Source organism: Phyllostomus discolor, chromosome 4 (genome assembly GCF_004126475.2).
Source record: "Phyllostomus discolor isolate MPI-MPIP mPhyDis1 chromosome 4, mPhyDis1.pri.v3, whole genome shotgun sequence".
Lineage (NCBI taxonomy): Eukaryota > Metazoa > Chordata > Mammalia > Chiroptera > Phyllostomidae > Phyllostomus > Phyllostomus discolor.
In genome coordinates, this window is record NC_040906.2 from 89,885,986 (window position 1) to 89,898,796 (window position 12,811).

Genomic DNA, 12,811 nt, shown 5'->3' on the forward strand with positions numbered 1-12,811 from the left:
GGATGGGTTGGTTGTACAGAGAAAAGTGTGAGTGTGTATCTGTATGCCTGCATACACAGGCCTGAAGTAAAACAATCATGTTTTGTTAAATCTAACCCTCTTTATCATTCTGAATGCTCAGATGAGTTTTAATTTCTTGCAATACCACTGTGTGTCATTTGGGAATCCCTTTTGGTGCACATCAGAGAAAACTGTACATCAGTGGCTTAAACAGATGGGGGTTTTCTACAAAAGCAGTCTGTAGATGGGCAGTCCAGAGGGGGCACAGAGGTTCCATGATGCCATGAAGGACATAGTCCTTTTCCTTCTTTCTGCTCTGCCATTCTTGACCCCACGCTTTATACCACATGTTTGCAGTATGGCTCCTGTAGCCCCAGGCCCCACGCCCCACATCCACACTCCAGATCAGGAGTTAAGTTCATTTTTACTTTGATTTTTCATTTGGGAAAGAACACCTTCCCCAAGACCTTTACCTACCTCTTATGGGCTAGAACTGAGTCATGCAGCCATGCTTAACTGCAAAGGAACCTGTGAGACTGTTCTTTACCATTACAGTCTCTAAAGCAGAGGCAAGTGAAGGAGAAGGGGATTGATCTCTAGCATGAAATAACAGTATCAGACTTGGGGTCAGGAGACTTAAATTCAGGCCCTACCCGATCACTGACCAGTGGTGGAAAATTCTAGCAGTGCCCAGCAGCGAACCCCCTTGGATTCTACTAACATCAGACCTTTGAATAACCATGGACCACACCTGGGATCAGAGTGTCTGGAAGGCCCTAGGGTGGGAACCACAGATGGCCAACAGGGCAGCAGTGGGGACTCCTCCTTTGTGGATGTGACCTTGTCCCAGCCCTCAGACCACCGTAGGAGCCGTTCTCTCCCCTGGGGACATTTAGTGAGAGGAAAGGGGACCCTCATGGGGTGAGTATAGGAGCCATGCTGTCAGAGAAGTCCCACCATCCCACAGACATTTTCCTGGGTCCATGCAAGTGACATGCTAGTTATAATAGTCATTGCATCCCCATCAGGTATTTAGAGGTCTCCAGTCCAGATGCAGTCAACCAGTTAAGAGCCATTTTTACTATAATATAATCAACGTTGCCTCCTAACATAGTTGGTATGTCCATTCTTCATCTGTTTCTAGGGAAACTGAACTTGGAAAGGATTTTAACCCTTTGCTCAGATACGCTTTTTCCTTTCTAGTCCTCAGTTACCTCATCTGAAACATGAGGGAGTTGGGAGTTGAGCAATATCTGACACAATTTTACAGCCGGCAGCCAATTCCAGAATCTGAATGCAGTTTCTGCTTCTGCAATGCCATCTTGACTGAGCCTGCTGGACTCAGAGTTCACTCTCTGGAGAAGGAGAACTCTATGGGCCTAGTCTTCTGAAAGTGGAAGGCCTCAGGGGATGGCCATGAACTCCAGAGACCCACTCTCTGGCCTGGCCCCTGACCCCTACCACACCTTGTCGCTTTCTTTGAGGCTGGCCACCAGAGGGAAGTCCACAGTCGCCTGTTCCTAGACTCACATGTCTCTCTTTGTCCAGGTGGGCTGTAAGCTGGTCATGGTCTTCTTCCAGTACTGCATCATGGCCAACTATGCCTGGCTGCTGGTGGAAGGCCTCTACCTTCACACACTGCTTGTCATCTCCTTCTTCTCAGAAAGGAAGTGCCTCCAGAGATGTGTAGCCCTCGGATGGGGTATGTTTCTCCAGGGCTATACTGCTGAGTGGTATGGAAAGGGCGCTGAGTCAGAGGAATTTGGTTTCTAGTTCCAGCTCCATATTTAAAGTTAGTTAACTCCTGTAATCTTAGATAAGCTACTTGCTGTTTACCCAAGGGGATTCAATTTATTTGTCTATCAAATGGGAAATAATAGCTAAAATTTAGACCCAGTTTCTGACATCCAAAGCCTTTTACAATTTGATACCAATAAACATTTGTTGCCTCATCTTCCTTAGACATTCCATTTACATGTCATCATTTTTGTATCCTTTCTGTATCAGTTAGGGTGGTTTTGACTGCAGATATAAAATCTGGCTTATATAGGCCTTAAACATAAAATAAATTAATTGGCTCATATAACTAAAAAGCCCAGGGATCATTCACTTCAGGCTAGACTGAATCCAGCAGCTCAACAATGTATCTTTCTACTTTTCTACTTGCATTCTGCAGTGCTCAGTGCTCCCACTGTAACTGCCAGCAGCTTCTGGGCCACTGGCTTCCTTGTTACATCTAATGAGAGAAAGAGGCTGTATCCTAGCATTCCCAGCAAATATTTTACAGTTCCTTCTGATTGGACCAGCATAAGCTTCATACACATCCTTGAGCCAATCACAGAGGTCTGAGGGAACGGAATACACTGATTGACTTGAACTACTCAAACCACATGGATTCCAAAAGGAAATCAGGATTCAGTTTCTAGGAAGGAGAGGAAATGGTAGCAAGATAATCAACTGCAGCCCCCATTGTATGTTTTTCCTTTTTCCTTTCTGATCAATGAGAATAATAACAACTCCTGTTTCTTGAGCACTTACTATGTGCCAGACATTGTTCTTGTCACTTTACATGCATTATTTTGTCATCACAATATTCAGAGTCCTCTCAGAGAAACCATGCCTCAGAGATGTGACATCATAAGCTCAATTCACACTGTAGACAAAAGCAGACTCAGGATTTAAACCATGGCCTATTTTTAAAGCCCTTTAATGACTATTCTGCCATTAACAAACATCCACCCATCCATTCACTCATCCTTCTATTCACCCATCTATCTGTCCATTTGTCCCTCCATTTATCAATTGTCCATTTGATAAACATATGTAACTTAGCAACTGAGTTCTGGACAAAGCGCTAGGTTTCTAGGGGTAACTCACAAGCTTACAAGGATAGTCATGTGTACCAGCCACTAACTTCAGTTTCTTTCTTCTTGATGCACTTAATTAAGAAGTGTCCCTTCCAGGAATGCCCTACTCTTCTTTTCTGCTTGTCTAAATCCTACATGTAAGGGCCCTGGCTCCTCATCTGACCACCAGGGAAGTCACCTGAGCTGGTAGAGCTTGTTGAGTCTTGATTAGCAATGACCCTTGGCCAGCAGGAGGTGTAGGGCTCTGCAAATCTCTGAATACCCACATAGGCCAGTAGTCCCAGAGTGCCAGTGGACCCAGGACTTACCATATACACCTGACTCTGCCAAAAAAGCACCCAACTTGGAGTTCAACTCACTGAGCCTTCATTCCAATCTGCCAGTTTCACTGTATGGACATGAACAGTTTTATAATCTATAATATCAGGATCATAATTTATTCAACTTTCTTCAAGCACTTCTTTGTGCTCAGAAAGGCTATTTGGGATTACAGAAACAAAAACAAAACAAGTTCCATCATTTGAAGGGTTTGTCATCTAGCAAGAAGACAAAATTGCATTGTGATATCCCTCGCAGGTTTCTAGGACATTTAAATGAGATAATGAGAGCCTGCCTTTCTTTCTCGAATATTTAGTGAGTATCTGCTATTTGCCAGGCTTTAGGGATACAACAGCACATAAAACAGAAGCGGTTGTTCCCTCTAGGCCTCTCTGCCTACACAGCACCAAGGGGACCATGAGAAGGCCAAGGGACATCTAAAGTTCTCCACCTTTCTCTTTTGCCTTTCTCTTGAAAAAGCAGTGGCCCATCCTCAATTTGTACTCAGATTGTTTCCACGGAGATAGATTGTTTACCTATTGTGCTCAATGTAAAACTTTGCAAAAAAAATTTTTTTATGTAGTAAAGAAATCATTTTAGTTTCATCTAGTGAATATTTTCTGGGGTTTTCTATTTTTTAATGTGAAATTATAAAATATTTATTTTCTATTTTATTGTATTTTTTTCCAACACCATTTATCCTCCTTATACTTCTTCCCACACTGTTGTCTATGTCCATGAGTCCTTTTTCCTTTTCACTTGGTCTCTTTACCCTCTAAACTCCCTCTGCCCACAGCTGTCAGCCAACTCTTTGTCTATGAGTCTGTCTCTGTTTTGCTTGTTAGTTCATTTTGTTCATTAGATTTCACAAATGAATGAAGTTATATGGTATTTGCCTTTCATTGCCTGGCTTATTTCACTCAGCATGATGCTTTCCAGTTCCATCCATGCTGTTGCAAAGGGTAGGAGCTCCTTCTTTCCTTCTGCTGCATAGAATTCCATTGTGTAAATGTACCATAGTTTTTTGATCCATTCATTTACTGATGGGCACCTAGGTTGCTTCCAGCTCTTGGCTATTGTAAATTGTGCTGCTATGAACATTGGGGTGCATAGGTTCTTTTGGATTGGTGCTTCAGGGTTCTTAGGATATAATTCTAGCAGTGGAATTGCTGGGTCAAAAGACAGATCCATTTTTAGTTTTCTGAGAAAATTCCATACTGTTTTTCATAGTGGTTGTACCAGTCTGCAATCCCACCAACAGTGCACTAGGGTCCCCTTTTCTCCACAACCTCTCCAACATTCGTTGTTTGTTACTTTGTTTATGATGGCCATTCTGACTGGTGTAAAGTGGTATCTCATTGTGGTTTTAATTTGCATCTCTCTGATAGCTAGTGATATTGAGCTTCCTTTATGTGTCTCTGGATCCTCTGTATGTCCTACTTGGAGAAGTGTCTGTTCAAGTCCTTTGCCCATTTTTTAACTTGGTTGCTTGTCTTCTTAGAGTGGAATCATGTAAGTTCTTTGTATATTTTGGATTAGCCATGCTGTTTTGATTACTATGGCCTTATAGTACAGTTTGATATTAGGTAGTGTGATTCCTCCAACTTTGTTCTTCTTTCTCAGGATTATTGTTGCTATGTGGGGCCTTTTGTGGTTCCACATATGAAGGTAAATTTTTGAAATATTTGTTCTAGTTCTGTGAAATATGTCATAAGGATCTTGATAGGAATTGCATTGAATCTATGGATTGCTTTGAGTAGCATGGACATTTTAATGATGTTAATTCTTCCTATCCATGAACATGGCGTGTGCTTTGACTTATTTGTACCTTCATCAGTTTCTTTCTTCAGTGTCTTACAATTTTCTGAGTACATGTCCTTTACATCCTTGTTTAGATTTATTCCTAGGTATTTTATTTTTTTTTTGAAGCATCGTAAATGGGATTGTTTTCTTAATTTCCCTTTCTAATAGTTCATTATTGGCATATAAAAATACAACTTATTTTGAATATCAGTTTTGTATCCTGCTACTTTACTGCATTCATTTATCATTTCTAGTAGTTTCTTGGTGTAATCTTTAGTGTTTTCTATGTACAGCATCATGTTATATGCAAATAAAGATAGTTTTCATTCTTCCTTTCTAATTTGGATGCCTTTTATTTCTTCTTGTTTGACTGTCATGGCTAGGACTTCCAGTATTTTGCTGAATAAGAGAGGTGAAAGTGAACATCCCTGTCTTGTTCCCAATCTTAAGGGGGATACTTGTAATTTTTGCCTATTGAGTATGATGCTGGCAGTGGGTTTGTCATATATGGTCTTTATTATTTTTAGGTATGTTCCCTCCATTCACCCTTTTCTGAGAGTTTTTATCATAATTGAGTGATGGATTTTATCAAATTCTTTTTATGCATCATTGATATGATCATGTGGTTTTCATCTCTCATTTTGTTTATGTTGTATATCACATTTATTGATTTGTGAATGTTGTAGCAACCTTGCATTCCCAAAATAAACCCCACTTGATTGTGGTGTATGATCTTTTTGATATATTGCTATATTCAGTTTGGTAATGTTTTGTTAAGGATTTTAACATTTGTGTTCATTAGGGATATTGGACTATAATTTTCTTTTTGTAGCATTTTTATCTGGTTTTGGAATTAGGATAATGTTGACTTCATAAAATGAGCTTGGGAGTTTTCCCTCCTCTTGCATTTTTTGAAAGATTGGGTTGGCCTAAAAGTTTGTTTAGTTTTTCTGTGCAATGCCACTATTAATGTTTAGTTGTCTTTAACTTCACTTGGAACAATTTTCTTAGATTGTATTGTGACAGCTGTCATACCAGCATGCATTTAAAAAACTTATCAAAATTGGTGAATTTTTGTGCAGCCATTTTAGCTTTAAAGATGGAAGAAGATGCACAATATTTTCAGTTTATTATGCTTTATTAGTTCAAGAAAGGTAAAAACACATCAGAAATGCAAAAAAAATGATTTGTACAGTATATGGAGAAGGTGCTGTGACTGATTAAACATGTCAAAAGTGGTTTGCGAAGTTTCATGGTACAATTGACACTTTGGCCAAATAATTCTTTGCTGTGGGTCTTTGCTGTGGGTCTTTGCATTGGAAGATGTTTAGCAGCACTCCTGGCATCTACCCACTAGCAGCTAAGAGTGGGAGATAGCTGACATACTGAAAATATCCAAGTCAGTAAAGTTATTGGTGAAAATGAAAACGGGTCTTTTATTTTATGGAAAAAACTAAATGGACTTTTTGACCAACCCAATAATTTGAGAAGAGGTATAGTTTGTCTTAGAATGTTTGGTAAAATTCACCTATGAAGCCATCTGGTCCAAGGTTTTTGTTTGTTGGGTATTTTTTAAATTACTGCTTTAATTTCATTGGGTGTTATCTGTCTATTCAGATTCTCTGATTCTTCCTGATTTAGTTTTGGAAGATTCTATGTCTCTACAAATTTATACATTTCACCTATGTTGTCCAATTTGTTGACATATTGTTCATAATATTTTTAAAAATCTTTTGTATTTCTTTGGTGTCAGTTGTTACTTCTCCTCTTTCATTTCTGCTTTTATCTATTTAGGTCCACTCTCTTTTTTTCTTGATGAATCTGGTTAAAAGTTTGTCAGTCTTGTTTATCTTTTTAAAGAGTCAGCTCTTGGATTTATTGATCTTTTGTGTTGTTTTTAGACTCTATATCATTTATTTCTGCTCTCATCTTTATTACTCCCTTCCTTCTACTCACTTGGGCTTTGTTTTTCTTAGGTGTAAAGTTAGACTGTTTATTTGAGCTGTTTCTTGAGATAGTCCTGTAAGTCTATGAATTTCTCTCTAGGATTGCTTTCCCAGTATTCCACAGATTTGGGGTTGTTGTGTTTTCATTTTCATTTGTTTCAATGTATCTTTATTTTAAAAGATTTTATTTATTTATTTTTAGAGAGAGAGGAAGGGAGGGAATGAGGGAGAGAAACATCAATGTGTGGTTGTCTCTCACATGCCCTCAACCAGGGACCTGGCCCACAACTCAGACATGTGCCCTGACTGGGAATTGAACCAGTGACCCTTTGGTTCACAGGCTGGTGCTCAGTCCACTGGGCCACACCAGCCAGGGATCAATGTACCTTTTGATTTCTTCTTTGATCTTGCTGACCCATCCATTATTTAAAAACATTCATTGTTATTTAGCTTCCATGTCTTTGTGTATTTTTCAGTTTTCTTGTTGTGATTGATTTCTAGTTTCATAGCATTGTGATCAGAGAAGATGCTTGAAATGATTTCAGTCTTCTTAAATTTATTGAGATTTGTTTTGTCTCCTATCATGTAGTCTGTCCTAGAAAACATTCCACGTACACTTGAAAAGTATGTATATTCTAATGCTTTGGGAAGTAATGCTCTGTAGACATTAAATATATCCATCTGTTCTAGTAAGTTTTTTAAGGCTGCTGTCTCCTTATTGATTTTCTGTCTGGACAATCTATCCATTGAAGTCAGTGGGGTGTTAAAATCTCCAACTATGACTGTATTTCTGTCAGTCTTTCCCTTTATGGCCATCAAGATTTGCTTTACGTATTCAGGTGCTCTTATTTTAGATGCATAAAATGTTTACCAGGATTATATCCTTTTGTTGGATGGTTCCCTTTGTCATTATGTAGTTCACATCCTTTGTCTCTTACTATAGCCTGATTTTAAAGTCTATTTTGTCAGACAGAATAGATATAAGTCAGATATAAGTATTTCTCCCCCAAGCCTTTTTTTCTTTCCATTTGCATGAAATATCTTTTTCCTTTCCTTTGCTTTTAGCTTGTGTGTATCTTTTGATCTGAGATGGGTCTCTTGGAGGAAGCACATTTATGGGTCTACTTTTCTTATCCATTCAGGTACCCTATGTCTTTTAATTGGAGATTTAAGCCATATATATTTAAAGTGATTATTGATAGATACATATTCATTGCCATTTTATTTTTAAACTATTTTCTTCTTTTTTTCCCCTTTCTTCTTCTTGAAGCAAGCTCTTTTAACATTTGTTGCAGTACTGGTTTGTTATTAACAATTACCTTAATTGTTAGCTTTTTCTTGTCTAGAAAACTTTCTCCTTCAATTTTAAATGATAGTCTTGCTGGATAAAGTAGCCTTGGTTGTAAGTCCTTGTTTTTCATCATCTTGAATATTTCATGTAATTCTCTTCTGGCTTGAAATGTTTGTGTTGAGAAATCAGATTACAGTCTAATTGGTAATACCTTGTAGATAACACCTGCTTTTCTCTTGTGGCTTTAAAGATTCTATCCTTGTCTTTAAGCCTTGTCATTTTAATTATGATGTGTCTTGGTGTGGGCTTCTTTGGATTCATCTTGTTTGGGACTCTCAGTGCTTCCTGGACTTGTGTGTCTATTTCCTTCACCAGATTAGGGAAGTTTTCAGTCATTATTTCTTCAAATAGGTTCTTGATCCCTTGCTCACTCTCTTCCTCTGATATTCCCACAATGTGGATGTTGTAATGCTTCATGTTGTCCCAAAGGTTTTCTTAAACTCTCATCATTTTTTAAAAATTCTTTTTTCTTTTGGCTGTTCTGCTTGGGTTTTGTTTTCTTTTTTCTTACCTCATCTTCCAAATCACTGATTCGATCCTCTGCTTCATCTAACCTACTATTTATTCCTTCCAGCATATTATTTATTTCAGATATTGCATTCTTTATTATATCTGACTGGTCCTTTCTATGGTTTCTTTTTTCATGCTGTTGAGCATCCTTATAATCATTTATGTAAACTTTATATCTGCTAAATTACTTGTCTCCATTTTATTTGGTTCTTATTCAGGAGAGTTCTCTCATTCTTTCATTTTGGGCCTGTCTTCCCATTTTGGCTGCCTCTTTGTGTTTGTACCTAAGTATTGGGTCTGCCAAGACTCTGGTTCAAACCTATATCAAACACTGCCTGTAACTGGCCCTGGGCAACCTGTTTGGAGCTAACAGCTTGTGGCTCTCTCTGCTGGGCCTGGGTGTGTACAGAAAGAGCTAGGCTGTGCACCAAGGCCAGCTTTTGCCAGCACCAATTCTGAGGGATGGTCAGCTAAAGCCTCAGAGCTCCCAGGGATCTGTCTTTGACTGCAGGCTTTGTGTTAAGCTTAAACACTGAAATTGCCTCTGGCTGCACTCCTCTGAAGCCCAGCTTAAGCCTCACAGGGTGGGGTGATAAAGATTCCTACTGGTGGAGCTGTTGCTTTCTCTTGGGATGATGCCACTTGGAGAGGAGTGCTCTGCCCAAGAAGAATGGCTTTTGCTGTATGGAGATAACTCAGCACAAGGATCCTAGCAGCTATCCCTTCAGCTCTCTTCCCAGAGCTATCAACCCAGAGTCTCCTTGCACATATCTGGTCCACTCTTCCCTCCTTTTGCCAGAGCCCAGGGTAAGTGGCTGCAAATGAAATTTTATGTGTTGGCCCTTTAAGAGACCCTCTACATCTCTAGCCATCTGTCCCTGGTGGACAAAAACCTTGCTGCTTTTCACAGCCAGATGTTATTTAAGTTCCTTTCCCAGTTCTGGTGCTACAGGCTGGGGACCATCTTGGGGTTTAGACCCCACCCTTGTCAGTGGGAACTCCCTGGCTGCTGAAATATCCCTGTGGAACTTCAGCTGCCACCCGTGGGAGCTCAGTCAGCCCTCTCATGCCTCCTCCTGACTCTCTACCAGTCCTTGTAGTGTTGTGATTTCTACTGTATGTGTTTGGTTATAAGGCTTCTCTCCCGTTAGTGTTCAGCTGGTTATTCGGGGTGATTTTTCTATAATTTCGTTGTAATTCCATTTGGCCCCAGGAAGAGGTTAGTGTAGTTTTAACCTACTCTGCTACCACCTTGGATCCACATGGATTTTCTTTCAGATTGCTCTTCTTACTCCCAATTTTCTCCACATAGTTATGGTCATTCCGTATGTAGAATTTTGAATCTTGCTTCCTTCCATTAACTCACAAGCATGCTCTATGTTCCTTCAAGCCTTCCATAAAGGTTTTCAACCACATGTATTTAACTAAATACCTATTATTTGGAAATTTAAATTTTCTCTAATATTTCACTATTATAAATCACACAGTGATGAATACTTTTATGGGCAAAGTTTATTCCATGTGTAATATAGAATTCTAGAAGTGAGATCATGGAGTCAGAAGGAATGAACACTTCTAAGTTTTTAATATTTATGCAAAGTTTTTACAAGATGGCTGGGGTGTCAGTTTCTACCCAGAGAAGGGTGATACCTCTGGCTTTTATGGGCATGAACTAGCTCCCACTCAACAGTGAACTGAAACTCTTTTTCCAGCTGGGACCTGCGTCAAAATTATGTGAGGGTATGTTGAAGTGGTCCAGAATAGGCCTCCCCAACATGTGCCACTTTGGCAGATAGATTATTTTGAGCCAAAGGCATTCAAGATCTTGTGGGCCCACCAGAAACTGCAGCTCTCTTTAAAACCAATTTGGGGCCTTGCCCATAGTTATTATCAGAAAAAAAATTTAATGACCTACCTATAAGGTAGGGCAAACTTCTAATTACTGAACATCTGCCCTTGTCATCCTTCACTGAACTTCCTCCCCTCTGAAGCCCCAAGACATCTTATTCATCTTTGTCTCTGACTGCCACATGCACCTCATTTTCCCTTTCTGTCACTGAACCTCTTATATATGTGGTATCTCTGAATCTTCCATGTACGTGCGGTTTCTGTATGTATGTAATTAAATTTGGTATTTTTTCTTGTTAATCTGGCTCATGTTGATTTGATTATTAGACCAGCTGGAAGAACCAAGAAGAGTAGAGGAAAATTTCTTCCCCCCCGCATAGCGTCAAACCCAGCTGGCTGGGTCCCACCTCCAGAGTCTCTGAGCCAGTGGGCCAGGGGTGGAGCCTGAGACTCTGCATTTCTAACAAGTCCTGAAGGGATCCCTACATTGCTGGGGACTGCACTGAGAACCCTGACTCAAGAAGCCATTATCAGTTTTTCACTTTTCCACCATGTCTCTGTTAAAGGTGGAAGACAATGAACAGGTAACCCTCAAAACCCATATTCTTTGCCCAAAGCCCCTCAAACTGAGGCAGGAAATATTTTGAAATTGCTATTTTATCAGTTATGCATGTTCTTGCTTTAAAGAATTAAATAGGACTACAAGGCTTATAATAAAATAAAGCAATCTCCTGCCCCCACTTCTGCTTCCCAGAGGTAACACCCTTCAATTTCATAACTGTTCCTCTTGTAATGTACCCTCATGCTTGTAAACAATATTCTTCTATTTCTTAATTTAGACACCTGAGGCATTATTCATTGACTCTGGATGATGAAAGATAAGGATATAAAAGTTCTTCAACCTCCACCTCTATCCTACCATTAGAATTTTTAACAGTTTTTGGTTAAGTCATATTCAATGTGTGCATCATTTTATCTATGTAAATATTGTTTATTACTAAGTCAAGTAGTGTACAATGATTTTCCAATATTTAACTATTTTTCGTAGAGTTATTTTTAATATGCTTATTTGTTTTATACTGTTGTATTAATTCTCCCAAATTCTCTAGCAGAACTGGAAAACCCTCCAGTGCTATTTTCCAAATTATCAAATGCGATACAAAATCTATTAGTTCCCATTTGTTTGCTTTCTTCCTGCTGTATTAGTTTCCTAAGGCTGTTGTAACAAATTGCCACACACTTGGTGGCTTCAAACAACAAAAATTCATTCCCTCACAGTTCTGGAGGCCATAAGTTCAAAACCCAAGGTTTTGGCAGGGTTGCTTCCTTCTGAGTGCTCTGATGGACAACATGTTCCAGCCCTCTCTCCGAGGTTCTGGTGGTTGCTGGCAATCCTTGGTATTCCTTGGCTTGTAGCTGCATCACTCCATTTTCAGCCTCCATCTTTACATAGCCTTCTTTCCTATATGTTCCTCTCTCTGTGTGTCTCTTGTGGCCTTCTTATAAGGATGCCAGTCATGTTGAGTTAGGGTCCCCATATGGCTAGCATTCTTCTAACTATGGCCTCATTTTAAATGAGTACATTGCTATCTATAGGCCCTTTGTCTGGGGCTGTTTGGTTCCTCCAGAAAAGAACCCTTTAATCTCCTGCCTGGGGTAAAGGGTGGAAAGCTGGAGCAAGGGTAGGAACCTGGCTGCCAGAGGTCTGAACACTGAGCAGCCTAAGGGTGGGGCACCTACCATTCAGCATATAAATGAGCATGTCCATTAGAAATAGCATCTGAGCCACACATGGAACATAAAATTTTGTAGTAGCCACAGTAAACACAGTAAAAAGAAATAGATGAAATTAATTTTAATGTTTTATTTAACCTAATATAACCAAAATATTACCACTTTAAAATATAATAAAAATTAGCATATTTACATATTTTTACGTTGTTAATAGCATTCTTTACATTTTTTTATTTGTACTAAATCATCAAAATCTGGTGTCTGTCTTGCACTTCCAGCACATCTCCACTGCCACCAGCCACATATCAAGTACTCAGTAGCCACATGTGGCGAGTGACCACTGTCCTTGACAACACAGTGTAGATCATCATTTCATCCCTCCTCTTCCCTGCAGAGGTCCTCCAGAATCTGGCTCAGGCTCCCAGGAGACTTTG

General features: G+C 39.5%; 1 protein-coding gene across 1 annotated transcript in view; it reads left to right on the top strand.

Annotated features, from left to right (window-relative positions):
- SCTR (secretin receptor) overlaps nucleotides 1–12,811 on the top strand; it is an 80,628-nt gene that overhangs the window by 50,729 nt on the left and 17,088 nt on the right. Inside the window, exon 8 of the mRNA XM_036023619.1 lies at nucleotides 1,549–1,702. Within this exon, the coding sequence (XP_035879512.1) occupies nucleotides 1,549–1,702 (154 nt within the window). The remainder of the gene's footprint in view (nucleotides 1–1,548; nucleotides 1,703–12,811) is intronic.